General features: G+C 40.1%; 1 protein-coding gene across 1 annotated transcript in view; it reads right to left on the reverse strand.

Moving 5' to 3' along the window:
- LOC111148296 (homer scaffolding protein 1) overlaps positions 1-13,451 on the reverse strand; it is a 132,119-nt gene extending 118,668 nt beyond the window's left edge. Inside the window, exon 1 of the mRNA XM_022504784.1 lies at positions 12,300-13,451. Within this exon, the coding sequence (XP_022360492.1) occupies positions 12,300-12,304 (5 nt within the window). The 5' untranslated portion in view covers positions 12,305-13,451. The remainder of the gene's footprint in view (positions 1-12,299) is intronic.
- Positions 13,452-22,105: the final 8,654 nt, after the last annotated feature.

A 22,105-nucleotide genomic window follows, 5' to 3' on the forward strand; every position in this document is an offset into this window, starting at 1 on the left:
AGAGAGGCAGGTAGGGGGTGGGGGGGGAGAAGCAGGCTCCCTGCTGAGTAGAGAGCCTAATTTGGGGGCAGGGGGAGCTCCATCTCAGGACCCTGTGACCATGACCTGAGCCGAAGGCAGAGGCTTTAACCCACTGAGCCACCCAGGCGCCCCAATGAGAGGGTTTTTAGAACAAACTGGATATGAAAGACTTTGGGCAGACTTTCCCACAGTCTTCACCTATCCCTACTGCCTTCTACCTTACATATTTACACACTTTTCTTCCCAGCCAATGACAGCACTGGGACCTCTACGAAAAATAATTCAGAAAGAACACTTTGAAGTCTGGATAAAATATGGTCCAACTTTCTCTTACGAATTCTAGGGAATCAAGTAACTTATCAGCCATCTCATGATGATTCAAGGCTCTCCTAGTCCAGCATTAAGTCCTAGGAAAGGTGTTTCAAGATAATATCTCAAGATTGATGTTTCTGGTCTGGAGTCTTCCAAAAAGGAGACCCTGACTACTTAGGTATTTCAGAGGCTCATGGCTCACTAACTACTAGGGCAGTTAATAGGACTTTGACTGATGGAATTTACAAGTTAATATGAACTTTGGGAACTTCATACCAAGTACATGAAATGACATCAAATCACTTTGAAGAAAGAATTAAATGTATTCAAAATTTAAGGCATGAGCAGAGATTTAATTACACTAAAATTAGAATGAAGTTTCTTTCCAAACCACCTAAAAAGAAAACAAGACACATTTAATGAACTCATCACTAAGATACCAAGCTTACACTAAGTTAGAATGTTTAACCATGAGGGGTTTAGAAACCTCTCTCTCAATGAGTCTCCAGGTAGATGAGCATCCATTTAGGATGCACTGACCTAATGAGAAGCGAGAGGGTCTAGCACAAGCTCTGCCGTTTCACAGGGCCGTCACTTCCTGTAAGTCACATGCCCCTTCTGATCGGTCTCCTTCTCCCTAAAAAGTGCAGATTAATACTAACACTCTGATAACTCCTTACAAGTTAAAAACAAGCAACAATTTTTGCTATCATTAGGATAATTATGTCTTTAATCTATTATTAAAAGAAAAATAAAATAAAAGGGTGCCTGGTTGGCTCAGTTGGTTAAGCATCTGCCTTTGGCTTGGGTCATGATAGAAGGCAGGGTCCTGGAATCAAGCCCAGTAGGAGGAAATCCGCGCTCCGCGGGGAGTCTGCTTCTCCCTCTCCCTCTGCCACTCCCCCTGCTTGTAATCTCTGTCAAATAAATAAATAAGATCTTAAAAAAAGGGGGGGAAATTAAATAAAATAAAAGCAAGCTAAAATTGGGTCAAATACATAAGTATCTGTACTTCGGAATAGTAACAGATTCTGATAATTTGTACTGTAGATATTAACATTTTTTAAATACCCCTCACTCTTAAAACCAAAATTCTAAAACTTACTATATTCATCATAGAAAACCTGAAAGATGCAGAAAAACTCAAAAAGCATTACACAATCATACCTCCCAGAAATAATAAACATGGTAGCACTTCAAGAAATTTTTTCAAGTATTTTTATGCATATACAGAATGTATTTTATATACTTGAGTTCACAGAAAATATAAAGTCTTGCATTCTGGTTTCTAACTGACCACTGCATCATCTTTCAAAACATTCTTCAGACTAGCTTCCTACCACATGAATAGTTTAACTACTAAACATACACTAATGACTCAGAATATACCAATATGTCACCAAATAAAAGTAAATAGTAATATTGTCATTAGTGTCTTTTTCTTTTCCCCATACTAACATAGGCATAGCAATAAATATTAATTCAGCAATAATAAAATATCTAATGAAAGCAACAATGAAAGTAGACAACTAAAATTCTCTGTATTATCAGATGAGTAAGGACAAAGGCAGCCTGCAAGACCTTGAAAAAAAAATTTTTTTTTTTCTTTTAATCAACAGGAACTCAAGAAAAATGAGTTTAAGGATGATTTGGGAGTCTTCCCATTCAGCTCAATGTATACAGATCCCTGGCTGTACTGAGTAAACAAGAGTAGGTAGAATCCTCACTCTGTAAACATCTTGGGAGCTGGCAGGGTGATTACGCATAGCACATGAATTTTAATGTTAAAATCCATGTGACAAAGATTTCTAACAACAGAGTAGGAGAGAAAATGGCAGTTTTACAAAAAAAAAATAAGCAAAAGGGAAACATTAACAGGATAGGCTAAGCACAATCGAATATGCTGATAGGTTCAAAGTAATTGTCCTAACATAGGTTTAGTAATATAACAGACTTCCATGAAGGAAGAGTGAGTGACAGAAGTTTTCTAATATGAATACTTTCAGCTCTTTGATAGTCAAATCCACCTAAGATAATTTCCTAGAGACTGATATTAAGAGTCTAATGGGAGAAACTGAAAGTAACTAGGAGAGAAAATTCCAACTCACACACAAAAAAAAAACCTTATTCAGAATGGCCCTCTTAAACTTAAACTCTTAAATGAAACAGAAAAAAATGCAATAACTTGAGTAAGGCTGAGGCAGGCTTAAACGTGAAGGTGAAAAGATCCAACAATTATTCTAAAAAAATGATCAAAACCCAACTGGTACCTCCAACTGAAACCTACCAAATTGCTAGGAATCGGGATTTTCTGTATATGAAAAATGGGTTCTAATTCCCCAGATCATTTCAACTTATAGTGAACACGTGTGCTCTACTATGAACAAGATGGTTAGCAAACACAATGTGTACTACTTGTAGAGATATATACCAGACCCGTGGCTCTTGGCACATTTCTGTTAAAGCTCACCTACTAAACACAGAGACAAATTTCCTGCCTTATAGGAGGAGGGAGAAAGTCAAAAGGACTCTTGTCTACAGCCCTCTGGACTCTTAAGGCATGTAAACACATGGGTCCAGATGTGTCAATAGATGTGACATAATAAACGTGACTTAAAATGAAAGTAATGAAAGCTGCTTTGTTATCTGTGGTCCCCTACCAGCTGTTCCTGTTTAATTTCTGCCCAACTCTTATTTGGTTACTTCACAAGAAGTCCTCAATTTTTACAACTGCTCTCTGCCTTGAGGAACTATTGCCAAACCCTGTCAAAGATAACATGGAAATGTTTCATGTTTTATGAAAGAACATTAAAAGAAAATGTCTATAAACCAAAGCTTTTTATTTATTAATTAGCTGGTAAGAGATTAAGGTGACCTTTCAAAAAGGAGAAAAAGTATAAAGATAAATGTATTATGAAGGGAAAATATTGCCTATTTGGCTAATTTTTGGTATTTTACAAATAATTTTATTTTCTGATATAAGAAAACTATTTTTTTGCCTTCCTCTGGCAGCCTACCTTAGAAAAGACAGTTGTATGCAAATGAAATTCAGTCTTTAACTAAGTCATATGTTAGTTCTACATATTTAAAATACTTTTGGCTACACAAAAGCCATAGTGGGTTCATAATCCATTACTGGGTGGAAAAAACCTCATGAGAAAGAATATTTTTCCTTTTGCAAGGCCACCAAAAAGATGCCTCTGTAAAATTAATTTTAAAGCATACTTACCAGAGAAGTGAGATTTTTAAAAAACTTTTTAAATTAAGATGGAAAAATAAACAAAATACAGTTGACCCTTGACCAACACAGGTTAAGGGGTGTTGAACCCTGCACCATGGAAAATTCCCTTGTAACTCTGGACTTCCATAAAACTTTACTAATAACTTCATGTTGACTGAAAGCCTTTCTGATAACAGTCAATTAACTCATTTGTGTATCTTATATCATATTCTTATAATAACATTAGAGAAAATGTTATTAAGAAAATCGTAAAAGAGGGGTGCCTTGGTGGCTTAGTTAAGTGTCTGCCTTGGGCTCAGGTCATGATCTCAAGGTCCTGGGATCAAGCCCATCAGGAAGTTTGCTTCTCCCTCTCCCTGCCACTCCCCCTGTTTGTGCTGTCAATTGAATAAATAAAATCTTAAAAAAAAAAAAAGTTTTAGGGGCGCCTGGGTGGCTCAGTGGGTTAAGCCCCTGCCTTCGGCTCAGGTCATGATCCCAGGTCCTGGGTTCGGGCCCCGCATCGGGCTTTCTGCTCAGCGGGGAGCCTGCTTTCCCCTCTCTCTCTGCCTGCCTCTCTGCCTACTTGTGGTTTCTCTCTGTCAAATAAATAAATAAAATCTTTAAAAAAAAAAAAAAAAAGTTTTACCTATCCTTGCAATGCCCATTCAGTAAGATTCGAAAAGGAAGGAAGGAGTCTTTTTGATCTCTAGGAAAATCTCACTCCACAAACATAATGAGTCTTATAAACTACAGGGTCACTTTACTTTATAAGCCACAGATCATAAGCCATTACAAATATGCAACATAAACAAGAAACTGCACATCTTTTTAAACGAAAAAAACTCCTTACTGAGAAATAAGGCTATTGAAAATGTCTTATATTCAAATTTTAAAAATTGTTTCAAGAAATATTAAGTATTTTGAACTCATTTTCCTTACTCTTCTGTCCAGTAAGTTGGATTAATCCTAAATAACAAAACAAACCAGTACTACAAATAAGTATTTCAATTAAACACCAAAGTTCTGGAAAAAAAATGAAAATCACAAGGCATTAGGGAGGTTTGACCTTCTGAGATTTAATCATCTTTTCATCTGAGACATTCACTTAGAACTAAACTGAGTTTACCAACTACTTATAACAACAGTTTCTTTTGTCAATCCTTCAAATGACATGAATAATATCTCAGGTAATTAGCCTAAACCAACTTTCAGGATTCTCTCTAATCCCCAAAAATAAAAAAGTCACACTACTCTGATATATTGTGACTTCATTTCAGTTATTAAATAAAGTACTGTGCTGAACCAAAATTAAGATTCTCCCCTGGGGCGCCTGGGTGGCTCAGTGGGTTAAGCCGCTGCCTTGGGCTCAGGTCATGATCTCAGAGTCCTGGGATCGAGCCCCGCATCGGGCTCTCTGCTCTCTAGGGGAGCCTGCTTCCTCCTCTCTCTCTGCCTGCCTCTCTGCCTGCTTGTGATCTCTCTGTCAAATAAATAAATAAAATCTTTTAAAAAAAGATTCTCCCCTAAATACATCCTTTATATATTTCTATTTTGAGAGGAATTTTTAGTCTGTACAGTTGTTGACTCATGACAGGTCTTCAAGTTTGTTGTGAAGGCTTAATAATTGTATTCTAGAGACAGGAAATCAAAATAAAGGAAATAAGATTGTAAGTGAAATAAATAAAAATAGGATTAATAAGGATGTTTTAAGAGGATTAACATCTACATAATGTGACCAACCAAAACGACATAATACACTTTGCTTTTAAGAATTACATAGTCATATCTTAACATGCTACTCAAAATCCCTACTTCAGTTCTTATAAAAATCTCAGGGCAGGGATGCCTGGTGGTTCGTTCCTTAAACATCTGCCTTCAGCTCAGATCATGATCTCAGGGTCCTGTAAACAAGCCCTTTGTGGGGCTCCCTGCTTGGTGGGAAGTCTGCTTCACCCTCTGCCCGCCCCGCTGCTCCTGCTCACTCTGTGTGTCTCTCTCTCAAATAAATAAATGAAATCTTAAAACAGAAAACAAAACAAAAACCTCAGGCGAGAGCCAAAATTATATACTATATTCATTCGGTCTCCCAAACAATCCCACCTCTAATATTTGCTCCTCCCCCAAATTAATTTACAAAGATACTTAAATAACTGACCTTGACTAATTTATACATTCTAAGAGCTTTGTCCAAATACTCAAGTACCATAATCTTAATTCGCTTCCTCTCAGTTTATGCCCTGTTAAATGTGTAACTTTTCCAAAAAGTGTTTTTTATTTTCATTTTTAAAACTGTAGAATGGGATCTAGTTTTGTTTTTGTTTTTTTAAGATTTATTTATGTATTTATTCGAGAGAGAGAGAGAGAGAGAGAAAGAGAACGAGAGGGAAAGGCAGAGGGAGAGGAAGAAAGAATCTCATGCAGACTCCCCAGTGAGGGCAGAGCCCACTGCAAGGCTGAATCCCAGGACCCTGAGATCATGACCTGGGCCAAAATCAAGAGCCAGATGCCCAAAAAACTGAGCCACCCAGACGCCCTTGGATGTAGTTTTTTGGGGGTTATTTGTTGTTGTTGTTGTTTTTTAGATATTACAAAATATCTTCTTTGTAAATCTAAGTAACAATATTTCCACATTTTGGCATGCCAACTTGTTATCCCATATAGAGATTGTGCTACATATCAGTTGAGAATGCGTGGGTAGGCCATTATCAAATTGGTGGCCATTACCACCAAAACTGTAAAAGAAAAGTTCTCCGATTTTCTTTTGAAGGGGGGGGGCACTTGGATGAGCACTGCCAATCCCAGCACTGAAGCAAACTGAAGCTGGGAAGGAGGGGGTAAACTGCAGAAGCAAGTTTAGAGAGACGGGAGTTTGGGAATAAGAATGGGCTTTAATTTTTTCCAGCACCTTCATGTGGGTAAATGCACTGTAGCCAGGGGAAAAGCCCTGAGGATCCTCTGCTATTATACCTGCTATGTCACTTGGACAAGAGAAAAAGGAATGGAGTCACAAGGATAAAAGGAAAAAAAAGGGCAGAAAGGAACTAGTTAAAAGTTCTCACTATATGGAACAATAGGTTATAGATCAAGAGAAAAGGACATGTGGAAAGAGCAAGGGTGATCCTTCCCATGTATATCCTACCTTGAAAAATCCTTAAAAACAAAAAATGAGTTCTTGCAAATATCAATGAGAGTAGGAGGGAGCTTAATTATTCCATTAGTAAATTAAAAAAAAATAAACCTATTCTGATGAAAGTTCACATCACAAGAAACAAAAATCTGGGGTGCCTGGGTGGCTCAGTCATTAACTGTGTGCCTTCGGCTCAGGTCATGATCTCAGGGTCCTGGGATTGAGCCCCACATCGGGCTCCCTGCTCAGTGGGGAGCCTGCTTCTCCCTCTCCCCCTCCCCCTGTTTGTATTCCCTCTCTCAATCTCTCTCTTTGACAAATAAATAAATAAAATCTTTAAAAAAAAAAAAAAGAAAAATCTGTAACTACGTGAGAGATGATGGATATTAATATACTGATTGTAGTCATCATTTCAGACTACATATGTGTTGAATCGTTATTCTGTGCTCCTTAAATTAATACAATGTTATGTCAGTTATATTTTAATAAACTGGGGGGAAAGCACCTCTTCTCCAAATATGCAAACTCTTCTACTTTTATGGTTGATATCCTTATATTGACAGATTTAAAATTATAATTCTATGTTAGTCACAGGTGAAGTAACCTTTCAGCTTACAAGGCAAATCTTACCAGCAACTCCAAATATCCTTTAATTACTTGCTTGGGGGAACGTGTTCTTACTCTTACTTTCCATGCAATTTGTATGCTAGCTAGAAAGTCCTTTTTAAACTCCCACATTCACTATTTCATGGCCCATCTAAGTGAAGAGCTCACTAAGAACACATGATGCCATTTCCTACATTTTTACCCCTGCACATGCAATGTCCTAATCCTGAAAAAGTCCTACTCAGACAACTACACACAACTCACCAACATCCCTCCTCTCCCTCCACCCTAGGAGCAGTGTTTTTCAAACGACCAGCTGTCATCACCTGGTTGTTAAATCGACTTATTGGATCTCAGATGTCATTCTTTTTTTAAAAAATAGAAAATACTGGGTGCCTGGGTGGCTCAGATGGTTAAGGGTCTGCTTTCAGTTCAGGTCATGATCCTGGGGTCCTAGAATTGAGTCTAGCAGCGGGCTCCCTGCTCAGTGGGGAGTCTGCTTCTCCCTCTGCCTCTCTCTCTCTCATGAATAAAGAAAGAAAATCTTTAAAAAAAAAAAAAAATAGAAAATACTATAATGCATCACACAATGGGTATTATTTTATGACATTTTATCAATTATGTATGCACTAGGTTGTGAGGTAAAAATGTGTATCCTGCTGTAAAGGGTCATTGCCAAAGAAAAGACTTGAAATACACCAGCTTTTGTTTCATCTACAAGGCCTTCTAACCTGGCCCCTGCATAAGATGCTAGGCCTATCTCTTACCACAGCCCAAAGAGCCAAGTTTCTTAAGCCCCACTCTTTTGCAGTTCCTTGTCTCAGTGCTGTCAGTCACACTGCTCCCTCAGCCTTGAATGCCCTCTCATTTGTCTACAAGGCCCACCTGTTCTCATCTTTCATTATTTAATACCTATTACCTCCTCCACAAAAGCTTTTTTATCCTTCCCTCAGGAGCTAATGCTACACATAGTTTGTATTTCTATGATGCCCTATATTATAGCCCCTTAGACATTTCACTGTACTTTCTCATTTCAGGCCTGTCTTCCCAGCTTCTCAACTATAAACTCTCTGAGGGAAGGAGCACATTTTACGTACCTCTGTATCAGAAGCACTGAGCTGCTGAACATGCCACATGAAAGGGGGTCAAATGAATAAAATGCACAAATAAAGAATTATGACTTGCATCTAACTTCTCTGATGTTAAAAATTATTCAGTGGTTGCCTTTTCAACAAAGGCCATACCAGTGCTGGATCAAGATTTCCACATTTTTCCCTCAGCCCCCAGTAGCCTGAGGCAGAAAGAGGTGTCAGCTTCCTCTCTCAGCAAAGAAAGGACTCAGGTCAGGTTGCAATGCAGCTGCATGCACTTCCATGCTTCAGGAAGTTATCTGGGGAAAGGCAGAGAAAAGGGTTTCCAGAGGTTCCCGCAAGCAGGTGAGATCAATCAGAAGAGGACTAATAGACCTTATTAGCATAGAGAATCACATTTTATAAATAACTTTCAATGGAGTATCAGGGGGGAGGGAGGGAAGTTTCTCTATTCCATGTGGATGGTACTGAGTTGTCAATACGAACTATGCAAAACAAAAGGTAGCATGAAGTAACTCGCTGAAGTTACTTGATTTCTCTTGCCTACTCTAATGGCTCTGAAATAGCTCCTGACTCACAGCTCTCATTATGAGATACTACTTGGAGGACTAGGGGTTGTACCTTACAGGCTATCCTCACTGGGGCTGTACAGCTTTTCACAGACTTTATCTCACATACACAAATGCTCGCATTTTTAGGGGGTCTGATTCACCTATTTCACAAGCCAACACTTCAACTGCCTTCCCTGTAATTAAAAACAGTTCAGGCAGCATCCAAGATAGTTTGACAGACTCTGCCAACTGTCAGTTTCAGCTGTTCTTTTCCATTTCCACAACGGTTCATAAACTACTATTATAGGAGCCAGGTTGGTTTTCTGCCTGAAGTCAGCACCCATTTTATTTAAGAATAAAAATAATTGGGGCACCTGGGTGGCTCAGTTGTTGAGCGTCTGCCTCCGGCTCAGGTCATGATCCCAGGATCCTGGGATCAAGCCCCACATAGGGCTCTCTGCTCAGCGGGAAACCTGCTTCTTCCTTTCCCACTCCTCACTGTGTTCCCTGTCTCACTGTGTCTCTTTCTGTCAAATAAATAAATAAAATCTTAAAAAAAAAAAAGAATAAAAATAATTCCTAGCGGCACCTGGGTGGCTCAGTCAGTTGAGCGTCCGACTCTTGATTTTGGCTCAGGTCATGATCTCAGGGTCCTGGGATCCAGCACTGTGTCTAGCTCCCTGCTCAGCAAGGAGTCTGCCTGAGAGTCTCTCCCTCGCCCTCTGCCCCTCCCCCACCCATGCTTGCAGACACACTATCTTGGGAAAAAAAAGGAAAAGAATTCCTTTTGCTTAAACTTCCCCCCGAGATTTGCAGTTACATCCATAGTTACAGCAAAGAAAAATTCTTATTGTTAACAGTCAAAAATCATTCATAAAATGTGAAACTCTTCACTCACAATACTAAATTTTATATACCTGTCGAACTAAGGTAATTTAGCATTGCCTGCGTAAAACTTTAAAAGCCATTTAAAATACCATTTCCATTTGGGGCACCTCGAAGGCTCAGCTGGTTGGGCATCTGCCTTCAGCTCAGGTCATGATCTTGGGGTCCTAGGTCTGAGACTCACATTGGTCTTCCTGCTCAGTGGGGAGTCAGCTTTTCCCTCTCCCTCTGCCCCCCTACCCCCGCCCCGCTCACACAAATGCTCATGTGCACTTGTTCTCTCCCTCTCTCAAATAATAAAAACCTAAAAAAAAAAAAAAGACAACCATACACACCATTTTCTTTTAGCTCAAATAGGTACAGTAGGCTATGCATATTCCACAAACACTTAATAGATATAAACACCCACTGTGTGTGAAAACTTACACAAATGCCTTCTCCAAGCTCTTCTTTCCTATTTCCACCCATTCAGCCTCTCTTGACAACTCAGATGAAACAAATCACTATCCGTGAGCAAGAATAATAGCCCTAAACACACACTTTCAGAAAACTAATGCCAGAAACGCTTTTTCTGCTCTAGTCTACTTCTAAAACTTTATTAGAAGAACAAATAAATCAGTTTGTAAATACATTTAATTACACTGAAGTATCAAAAATGTGTGCCATGTGCGGGGGCTTATTTTCGTATTTTAAATACCAGCCCCCTTGGTAGCAAGTTCATCCCAAACTTTCCTTGGTTAAATGATGAGCATTCATGCAGCTTAAAGACTGTGGAAAACGAATTTTCTTCCATGATGCTACCAATAGACAGTCTAGAGAGAATGCAGCCTTCAACATGAAAAACTGCCACTTTTTTTTTTCTTTTCTCTGACATGTTTTAAACAGAAGAGCTGCAGATTCTCAAAGGAAGCCATATTTCAAAGGTTTTAAATAGTAGTACTTTCCAGTATTTGCCCTTATTAAAATTGGTGCAATTCATCCAAAACATTTTTAAATGCCATTGCTTTCCAGCTGATGTGCTAAAAACTGCTTAGAGAAAACAATCTCTCCATCTGAAAGATCTACTTTAAGAAACCAACTAGTAATCACTAAAATGGAAAGGAGGAGAAAAAGAAAATATTTCAATTTTACAGATTGGAAGAAATGTTAAAGCTTATCATCTAATTCCTTGATTTTACAGATAGTACAGAGTCCAGAGATGTTAAATAATTTGCCTCAGATCACCAAGCTACGAATAGCAGCACTTTAATAAGGTATTTTAATTGCTTAGCAGTACCCCAAATCATGCAAGTTATATATATTCTAATCACTTGTCATTTAAGCTTTAAGAACAATTACCACTTTCTCATTAGTTCCTGAAGAACTCCTACAACATATGTTCTACATTTTCAAACTCTCAAGCTAATAAACTTCAAATTCTAACTTCAACCAAAAAAGGTAGTACTATCCAAGAACTTTCCTCTGAAAGTTTCAAAAAATAAAGTTGAGGTATGCATCCCCCTAAACTGTCACAATAAATTGTGGTCTATCCTTTCAATCCCTGTCCCTTAACAACACTTTAGATTTGTTTGTTCAACCACAAAGAGAAAATTCTGGAAGTTCCTCTGACAAAAAAGCATAGACAATCTTCAATGAAATGACTACATCATTACTCCATTAATACATTAGGGGTTTCTGGCTTACATTACAAAGAGTCACTAGCATTTTATCAAGTTACTGTGTGAAGAGTTAATGAAAGGTTGGAAAACATACTCTTGGCTGACTTTGGTATTGAAAGGTGTAGATTTGACATTGTTAACACAAACCAAAGACCTGAGCGTAAGAGCAGAAATTGAGAAAAAGTGCAAGTTCCTTCAACAGAAAATTAGCTTTTTCCTATTCAACCTCTGATCCACCAAATGCAGTGGCATTGTGAAGACCACATCGGTTAAGACTTTCAGACTTTCCTGTTAATGCCCCAATAAATCAATTCTGCGTGTTAGCTTGGGATATTCAAGGGCAAAACAGAGGGCACATTGGAGGCCACAATTTACACTGGATCATTTTCAAGGACTGAAGTCCAACCACTCATTACTTTACAATTGTTCCTTTGTGTAACTGATTACTCTCAAAGTACTGAGAGAACGCAGTACTTCTCTCTCAAAGATACCGGCAACAAAACCCAAGACAATACTATGATTTTAATTACGAACTGCTGCAGCAGTCGAACCAAAAAAGTACAGAATGTGTTGCCTGCTTAAATGTTCCTAATAAAACTATATTCTGGTCAAAAATTATGTATGTGTGGTTTCTTAATTATGACCTCTGGTGTCACTCCATAAACATAACTTGTTAAAGGGTTAACACACCTACATTTTTAATGTACGACCAGCGTAACAAAGTAGCTAATTTGTTCGAAAACACAAAAACACAATCACCGCCAACGCTCGACAACACACATACATAAACAGATTCAAAGCTATGTTGGGCACAGAAATCCTTACCCCATTTTGCCCAGTGAAAACTTGCTCTGAAGTTTCTGCTCTTCTGCTACAGAATAACTTCCAAAGGAATTTCTCCGTCTGTTATTTCGCAGTTGCTTTTCCACCCCCCCGAGATCCTTTTCTGGAGGTATTTCAGTGGTGCTGACAATTCAATTAGTTCCCTTAGGTAAAATGATTTCTCTCGCAGATACCAAAACGTGCAAACAGAGGCGGCATTTGCTTTAAATGAGAGTTAAAATGCTGCGCGGAGGAGACAGCGTCAACTCTATTCCACGAAATTAGTCTACGTGTCTGTCGGAAAACGCAGAATCCAGCTTCACCGAGTCCTATAAAAAACGAGTTCGGTGGTCATTTCGCTCATGTCCTCCTCGACACTCTGGGAAAGCCAGGTAACTCGGCCTTTTGGCGCTACTAAGGCTGCGGGTTCAAATTTCTCCACCACACCAGTTCCCTTGGGGGTGGAGCGTGTAACCCAATGCGACGTGCACTTTATAGAGATCCCCACGAGAAAATAAAAATCCTAAAAGCAGTAATGCCACTGCTTCCCTGCGCTCACGTTAGAAAAAGCTATATAGAAAAATCTCCTCGAAGTGCAAACCCAACAGCTCGCGATGTGCACGGCACTCCACATTGGAGTCTGTCTTTTAAATGTTGCTCCTCCTAAGACTCAGAGCAGAGAGAAGGTGGGGAGGCAGAAGAGAAGGCTGGGCAGGATCGATTCATTCTCCCGAGAATAAACGGAGCCATTTCCAGGCTGGCAGCAGGTTGGGGGCGCAGCGCACGCTGGGGAGCAGGGGAGGGGGCCCGATCCCACCTCCCTCAGCCCCTTCCCGCCCCGCGCCGCCGAGCACAATGGAGCCCGGCTGGCGCCCGGCCCTTCATTCGCGTCTGCTCCTCTTTCCTCCTCTCTTCCGAGCACCGCAGGTCTGAGGCTGCCAGCGACGGAGAATGAATGAATCAGAGAGCCAAGCCCCACGCTGTCCCCGGCACCCGCTCCCAGCGCCAGGGCGGGCCGAGCGGCGGCGTTGGACTGAGCTGAAGTCGCGGCGGGCAGCTAATCCCGCGTCAGGGGCCGGGGAGCAGGGCTCGAAGCCGCGGGAGAGCCGCTGCTCCAGCGCCCCCACCCGAGCTCCTCGCCTCTCGCGCTCCGCGCCGCCGCCACGCGCCGCCTCACAGTCCCCGGGCCCGCCGCCGCCTCCTCACACTTCCATCACCCGCCCACCTCCGCCGGCCTCCAGCTCTCGCTCTGCAGAGCAGCGCCGGCCCCGGCGGCCTGAAGCCCGCCGCTGCCTCCGCCTCCACCGGCAGCTCGCGGAACGGAGGGCGCCGCTTCCCGGGTCAGCGCCGCCCGCGTGAGCCGAGCGCGGCGGCAAAGCGGGCTGCGGAGGGCGGGGGAGGAGGCGGGGAGAACCGCGGGCAAGAGCGGTCCCTCCCCCCGCTCGTGGGAGGGGGCGGGAGGCGGCGGCTGCCGCGGAGCAGGGAGTCGGCGACGGGGCTGAGTCGCTGACCCGTCCCGAGGGCCCGCTGGGGCCCTGCGGGCGATGCGAGAGAAAGCAGCAGCTGCGAGGGCGGCGGGAAGACTGGTGGTCAGGGGCCGGGTCGGCCCTCGTGGGGAGCTAGTCCAGCCGGCAGGTCCGTCAGTCCGTCCTTCCTTCCTTCCCCCCCCACCCCTAGTGGCCGGCGGCGGGCGGATCGTGCGCTCTGCTCCTCCGCTGTCTCCTGGCCCCGCTTCCGGCCGCCACAGCCTCCTCCGTGCCCCACACCAGGTGCTCGCGCTGTGTCTCCATCCTCCCCGCAGGAGGACCTTTAAATAGCAACGTCAGCGCGCTCCTCTCCGCACACACGTCACCCGCCGCTCTCGTCACCGGGGTGCGGGGGATGATGTCACGCGGCCGGAAGTACTGCTAAATTAGGGAAGAGCAGGGGGAAGAGGACTCGGTGAGAGCCTCTGTGCCCACCTGCTCTCGGTTCTCCTTAAAGGCCAAAGCACAGGAGACAGCCCGAGAGGAGCTCCCGAGAAGGAAGCGGCGGGAGATTTCCTTGCAACAAATGTGCCCAACGCAAGTGAATCATTCGTAGCGATAGTGCCGAAGTGTCAAGCGGGTGATAATCCTATCTCCCACTCCCACCTCTCTTGCAGCAGTGTCCCCGGGCTTCTCAAGTTTCAACTTGAGCACGGAAATGTAGGAGGAGAGCCTGATCACTGGTGATAGATATATTTCCAACAACACTTGGGAAAAATCATCTTAATTTTTGAAGGAGTTGTTAAATGCCATTCTGGACACAGTAGACTTAAAACTTTTTTTTCTTCATTTAGTGGTTACCCAAATCACGAAAGAATAAAGAGCAGAACTGCGAACAAGTGGCACAATGTTATAAAAGATAGTAATTGAGGTTGGAGGAAGGCCCTCAAATGATCTAAGTGTTTTCATTTGCAGAAAAGCAGCATTTTGACATACGATAGTGAGACAATTTTAACTTTAAAAATTCGTTCATAATTATTGTCATAGCAAATGCCAGAATACCCTCTCAGTTGCAGTTTGTCAAGAATATGAGGTCCAGTCTATGGAAATTAAAAATAAGGAAGACCACCAAAAAAAAAATTTTTTTTTAAAGATTTTATTTATTTATTTGACAAACAGAGATCACAAGTAGGCAGAGAGGCAGACAGAGAGAGAGAGAGAGAGGAAGCAGGCTCCCTGCCGAGCAGAGAAACTGGTGCGGGACTCGATCCCAGGACCCTGAGATCATGACCCGAGCCGAAGGCAGAGGTTTAACCCATTGAGCCACCCAGGCGCCCCCAAAAAATTTTTTTAATATTAGCACAAGTTCATTTAGATTATTTTGTATTCTTATTTCTAGCCAAGTAATATATATTAATATATATAACTACGGTATGTAATATATAATTACAATATGGCTTGTTTTTCATTTCCTGTATGACAAGGGTGAGTAGACATTTATGAATTTACTAGTTATGTGTGTTTGTGCCTATAATAAATCATATTATGAATGCTTTTCAAATTGCAATTTCTACAAAGTTTTTAAATGTCCTTACTGTTTCGATAGCTTGTTATTGGGTAGTCTCAAATAATGAACTTTGATTTAATTTGATAATCATGACCCAGAAATTGAATTACTACATAATGCCAAAGGCCATTGCTATTTCAGAGTTGGTCTATAAACTCAGTGACCACATTTTCCAAACTAAAATCCATACACATTATTTGATAACAGACAAAATATTTGAAGTCAGAAGTGACCCGGAAAATCCAGAACATACTGTTACCAACCTATGAAGTGACTGTTAGAGAAGAGCCCTAACTGGGTATCAATGCTTTTGTTTTAAATAAAAGTTAAAGCTCTACCAAATTTATATCATGTATTTTTTTAATGTTTTTTAATATTACACTGCTCACATGATTCCTCATTAAGAAAAGTGGTTTTCCAGGTTTTTCCCAATGCTAAAGGACACCATCCAAAAACTTAGGACCAATTTGCAACTAAATCAGAGTTTCTGCTTATCTTCACATTATAAAATCATGACCTTGCTTATAATTTGAAATATTGAAGATAGTTTTTTTAAGGTTATAACAAAAATTAATAGAACAAACCCCTTCTTGCCAATTTGTCTAATATATATTATCACATTGATAGAAACTGCTACTAACTTATATTTCAGATAAATGGGAGCTTCTTACGTATAAAATATTAAAACAATAAAACTGTCATTCTTCAAATAATGTTGTCCCTTGGCTCTTGCAAATTAAAACAAACTAAGTTATTACTCTATAAAATTTCTCCACAAACTAGTTACTATCTGAACTAAATCACTTTTCTCTTTCCTGCTCTTTCCATTAGCCCATGTTAATTAAAGCTCTCGCTTTACCATTTTCAAACACTTCATTCTATCCTTTCATCAGGATTTCCCCTGGTTTACAATCTTATTCTACTCACATCTTTACCCAACTATCAAAACAGCATGTCAGTTGCCTCCCTGCTTATAGAGTGCTAACCCTTCAATAGAGACTCTACTTTTCAAAGCTACATGGTCTCTTCTTTTGTTGACTTGAAATCGAGAGCTTTTATTCTATGTAAATCTAATTGTGCATTGTGGTGTAATTACCCAAAGTTTTTGTGATTATTTAATGTTGTCCTCTGCTCTCAACCTGGAAAAGTCTACCAGTAGTTGGTCAGTTTTTCTTTCTAGCTGGTATGGGATTAGTATATCAGGAATACATATGTCTGTGTATCCCAAAAGCTGAAGTGAAACATTTTATGTATCATGGAATATCTGCTCAGAAAATAGTAATAATAAAGTAAGTGCTTTTTCTGCTCTCTTGAAGTAATTTCAAAACAGTTTTGAGAGGACTCAGAGAACCATTCTATGGCTTTCCGTCTAAAAGTAAGTATCATCTAAAATTGGATGATGTAACCCAAATGCTAACCATGAATTTCCAACCCTGATTGCTTTGTATGTTTTTTAAAGTAGTGAACTTCCTAGAAAGTAATACATTTTCTTTTCCCGGAAGAGATAGAAAGTACTTTAGTAGAGTTTCAAATTTTTAACAGTTCCTGTTTCCCACTATACTCTGAAAATTTGTGGAGAGGTTTATGAATACCCTCTGATTTTAGAATCTGTGGGCGAAGGCATCTGTTTTAGTTACAGAGTTTACTTCCATGCCCTTAATAGGAGATGGCAATATTCAATGGGATGTTCATAGACTGGTCACGAGATATGTCTTTTTCAATGAAAAGACATTGAGGAGATTGAAAGACTTTACAAGAAAGAGGGTTAAAACCAGATTTCATTCTTAATTGCTTAACATTAGGTAATAGAAACTCCCTTTCACGTTGCCTCGTTTTAATTACTAAAATACAACTATTGCTCCAAATAAAATCATAGGTAGAAATAATAGATTAAACGACATCTCAGCATACAATAGAAATCTCAGGATTCCTAGTTTATACCATGTAATTATGAAGAAACTAAATAACCAGCAAAGACTAGAAGTAATAATAATAAGAAGAATAGAAGAGTTGGAGGGAAACAGAATTTATCTAGTTGATTCTCCAAAGTCAACCGACCTTTATCACAACATAACTGATATTGGGTGACAGTAAATTGTGTTTGGCCTGTTTAAAACCACGTTTTATTATTTTTAGTAATGTTCTGAACAAAAACAAGGTTGTTAATGGTCTCAGGGGTATAAGTATGTAAGTGGCATCTCCAAGGTGATGGATTGAGGACAATTTTTTACTCGTCTGAGTTTGTGCACTATTTTATCAGAAGGTTTGGGAGTGGTGGAGGGTGGGAAGTCAGAGAATTATCCTCAGGAAAGCTATGATACAGGACACATGGGAGATAATCTCATAAAATTACCTTTTGCTCTGATTTTTACTGTAAATTCGTGATTCGTTTTCTAAATATGATAAAAATAGATGCAAATGTAACCCCAGACTTATTAAAGAACATACCAGAAAGTTTTTGGTTGGCGCTGTGAGAAAATCACTGTACAATCACATATGTGAATTTTTTAAATATTTACAATAGATAGGGATACAGTGCCTTTGAAAAAATTACCTGACTTAACTTCAGCTTGATTGTTGGAAACAGCAGTTACAGAGAACACGCTGGAAAAATATGCAGATCCGCAGAGAGCGACAGTAAAGAACGTTGAATAAAAGCTCATGCTATACCTGTGTGGTTAGTTAGAATGGAACGCCGTGGAAGCTGGTTGCCACGGTAACCAATAATCTTTTTCCTGAATGGGAGAACAGGACAACCATGAGGAAAATGTTTTAAATGAGCTACCTTATTCTGTGATTCTTCTGGTGCTAGCTAGGAGAAAAATAACACCCAAGGTATTTAGGCTAGCCATGCTTATAAAAGGAAGTTGCCTTCTTCCCAAAGAGACAAGGCTGAGGCAGAAACTGGGGGCTATTTCAAAGAGAGATAAGGGCTTCAGAGGGCAATTGGAAGTCTCTAATTGGTAAAGACTCTGACATGACTAAAGAAAGCAGAAGAAATACCTAGAAACGGTGCTAAGGTTCTCCCAAGCAGAAGAGGTCAGACATAATTAAAGATTCTTAACATTTGGGATTTTCAGCAAAGATGTTTCATGAGTTATTTATAAGACATTTCATTTCTTTTAACCTGGCTCTAAATAGTAATTCCTCTAAATAGTAGAAAGGAAACGATAAATATAATTAGAGTCATATTACTTTAATAAAAATTATATTCATCTATATATAATAAGTATATAGATACAGATATAGGTATAACTACAGATAAATCTATATCATATGGCTGCATTGTCTTGGTCATCTGCTAAAATGTCTTAAACTTCAAATAAAATCCAAACTCCGTGCCTTGACCCAAGAGACATTGCATGATGGGTTCCTTCCCACCTTTCTTACTTTGGTTACCTTATCTCCCTATACATTTATTGCTTATGTGTATGAGTTAGTATATTAACTGCAAGGAACAAAACCCCCACTTAATCGTGACCTAAGCTTTAAAATTTTAATTACTTAAGAAGTCTGAAGGTGGCTAGTGCTACAGTTGGTTTGGAAAATCCAAAATATCATTAGAGTCTAGGCTTTTTCCAGACTTTCACTTTGTCATCTTAATCTGTTGTCTTTTAAACCTGGTTTGTTGTCTCACTGTTGTTAGATTGTTGCATTTCTAGGTATCACATTCTCACAAAGAGCTTTGCAAAGCAAAAACAGAAGGAAAGAGAGAGGAATTTTCTCCCTTAAGCCTGTATCTTCCCAGGGAGAAAAACCCTCAAGGGGCCCCACAAAATTCCCTCTCATGTCTTGTTGGCCGGAACCGAGTTATATGTCTATGTCTAAATCATTGACAATTTGGAAAAGGCTTTTCATGATTCGCTTAGACATGTGGTGGTTCCTCCCTTGAATCTGCATATTGTGTCTGAGCCAAATTAGAGCTCTTTCAACGAGGGAGAAGAAGCAATGGGTATTGAGCAAGCAGACCACATAATATTTGCCACTCATCCTAAAGCCACTCTGGTATTCGCGCTGCTCTTCTAATACGACCTATTTCAAGTGCAGAGCCTTTGCCACCTAAACACATCTGCCCAAGATCTTCACACTCCTCCTTATTCAGTTCTAAACTCACATTGCTTCTCTTGAGAGACTCCTCCTGAACACTCATTATAAAATATCAGAATATGCGTAGCCACTCACCCTCCCCTTGATTGACCTTATTTTCTTCACGGTATATTCAACACTCTCTAAAATAATATTGCATATTTATTCATTTTCTTACAGACTGTAAACCCCATGAAGAGCAACTGTATCTATAATCTTGTCTACTTTTCCATCTACAATAGCAAGACAATGTCTAGCACATCCTGGGAACTCAATAAACTTTTATCGAACGAATGAATTGCTGGACTTTCAGTTATCCTTAGGTAGAAATTACCTAACTAGTTAGCATTCTCAACCAGTTAGCTGGAGTGAACCACAGAACCTGCTCTAACTAGAACGAAGAGATTTACTAAAGTGGTTATGCATACTTATGTAATTCGCAGAATCACTGGGAGGGCAGGGGCATCTCTCTAGGCTGAGCTCCCAGGAAGAAGAACTGGCAGGAAACAGAACATTCAAATTAGGTACTTGGAGGAAGGCTTAATAACAATACTACTCTTTTCAAAAGTGAACAATATCTTGCTCAGGGCAGACTACCCCTCTATGCTAAAGAAGACAAGAGGAGGGACCAATGGCTTGAACCCAAAGGCAGAGAAGATTGAGGGGAGAGGAGCTGTGTCCTTTGCCTAAAGGTCACAGCCAGCTCACAGAGACTCCACAAGAAGGGAGCCCAAATAAATAAATAAATACCTCAACTTAACTTTCCTCAGCACCCAACATCCCCATCTCTTCCTGGTATGGTTCCATTCTTCACAGATAGAAAGCTAGAAGAGGGCACAGGAGCCCGTGATACAGTCCATACAGATTGTCTTCCTGAGGCAAAAAGCAAGGGACAGAAGGGTGCAGAATGAATCTGATGGGGCACACAGAAAATATCCAGCCCAAATTATATTTCACTTATCAGCTATTAGATTAGCAATTACTTTAAAGTTTAGCATGTAAAAACATTACCACACGCTCTTAGTAGGCATGCAAATTGGTGTACCCTTGAGGGCATACACAAGTTTGACAAGTTCTACGTGTCAAGCAAGTTCTACTATAAGAAATTTATCCTACAGATAGGCTTTCTCAAATGTTCAAAGACACACAAAGTTTTCGTTTTTGTTTTTATTTTTGTATTGCTATGAAATTTAAAAAAAAGATGATAGAAACTTTATGTCCATTAATAGGGACTGGTAAATAACTGACCATTTTATTATACGGCATGGCCATATAATAAAATATTAGGCAGTTATTACAAAGAATGAGGTAGATCCATAGATCTATGAATCTATGGAAAGATCCTAATATAGAAAAAGAATTCTAGATGAATATAGTAGATTAAATTATGGTTACCTCTAAGGAGTGGGATTGTAAATGTGACAAAGAGGGGGATTTTTTTAATTCCTTTATACTGTTTGTATTATTTGCATTTTTTTTACCATAAACATTATTTTCATAATACAAAACCAAATAAAATTATTTAAAAGTACTATTTAAAACACACAAATACACTTAAAATTCCATTGGAGGACTGAATAAGGCATTAACATACCTTTCATTTTCCTATCCCCCTCAGCTCTCTTTATAAGGAAGACTATTTAGGTTAGTTTAAGGAAGGTTAAAATACATTTATAGGGGCACCTGGGTGGCTCAATGGGTTAAAGCCTCTGCCTTCAGCTGGGTCATGATCCCAGAGTCCTGGGATGGAGCCCTGCATCAGGCTCTCTGCTCAGCGGGGAGCCTGCTTCCTCCTCTCTCTCCGCCTGCCTCTCTGCGTACTTGTGATCTCTTTGTCAAATAAATAAATAAAATCTTTAAAAAAAATACATTTATAAAAAGAGTAGAAGTTAAAATGATGTATTTTATTGAAATAGTCATTTCATTGTATTCTCCACTGATGCAAATGCATGTGGATATTTTAAGAAAGATGCTGATGAGATAGCAAGATAACCAAGATGGTGAGAACCAAGACCAGGCCAGGTGAGTTTGCGATGAAGGCAGATGTTTAATTTGCTGATGTCAAAACCCAGGGGAGACACACTGGCTGACTTCAAAGCATGTCTATGACAAAGAACGGCTAACAACTATGTGAATAGGTGCTCCATGAGGTAGTAAAGGATTGAAAGTAAAAACAGCAGAAGTCAGGTTTAAGCTCAACATGAGAAAGAATGCCAAAACACCCAGATCTGTATGAATAGAGTTGGTTGCCCTGACAATCAGTGGCCTCGCTCTTCCTCCCTATATTTTGAAGCAGACACTGGCTGTATGATCATTTGTTGGCATGATGCAGAAAAGATGCTTGTATCAGGTGAGAGACTGGCTACCACACCCCCAAAGCCATTTTTTACTCAAAGATTTTATGACTGCTCAAGTCTGAGCTCGCATCAAAGTAGTCCGTCACCGTTAGCTTCTCACATTGTCTCCTTTAAAGAACACATCCTCTCCTCTGATGTCCTTCGTTGCCACTGCACAGCTGCCTTTCTCCTCTTTCCTTCATGCTCCAGTTTCACATCTAGCCTACTGAATAACTTCATTTGAGTGTTCTTATAAATCAAAATGGCCAAAACAAATTAAACACCTAATCACCCATAATTGTCCTCTTGCAGATTTTATTTCTGTCTATGACAGGTCAAGCAAGGCTAACAGAC

This window comes from Enhydra lutris, unplaced genomic scaffold (genome assembly GCF_002288905.1).
Source record: "Enhydra lutris kenyoni isolate GAN:26980312 unplaced genomic scaffold, ASM228890v2 scaffoldscaffold19, whole genome shotgun sequence".
Taxonomy (NCBI): domain Eukaryota; kingdom Metazoa; phylum Chordata; class Mammalia; order Carnivora; family Mustelidae; genus Enhydra; species Enhydra lutris.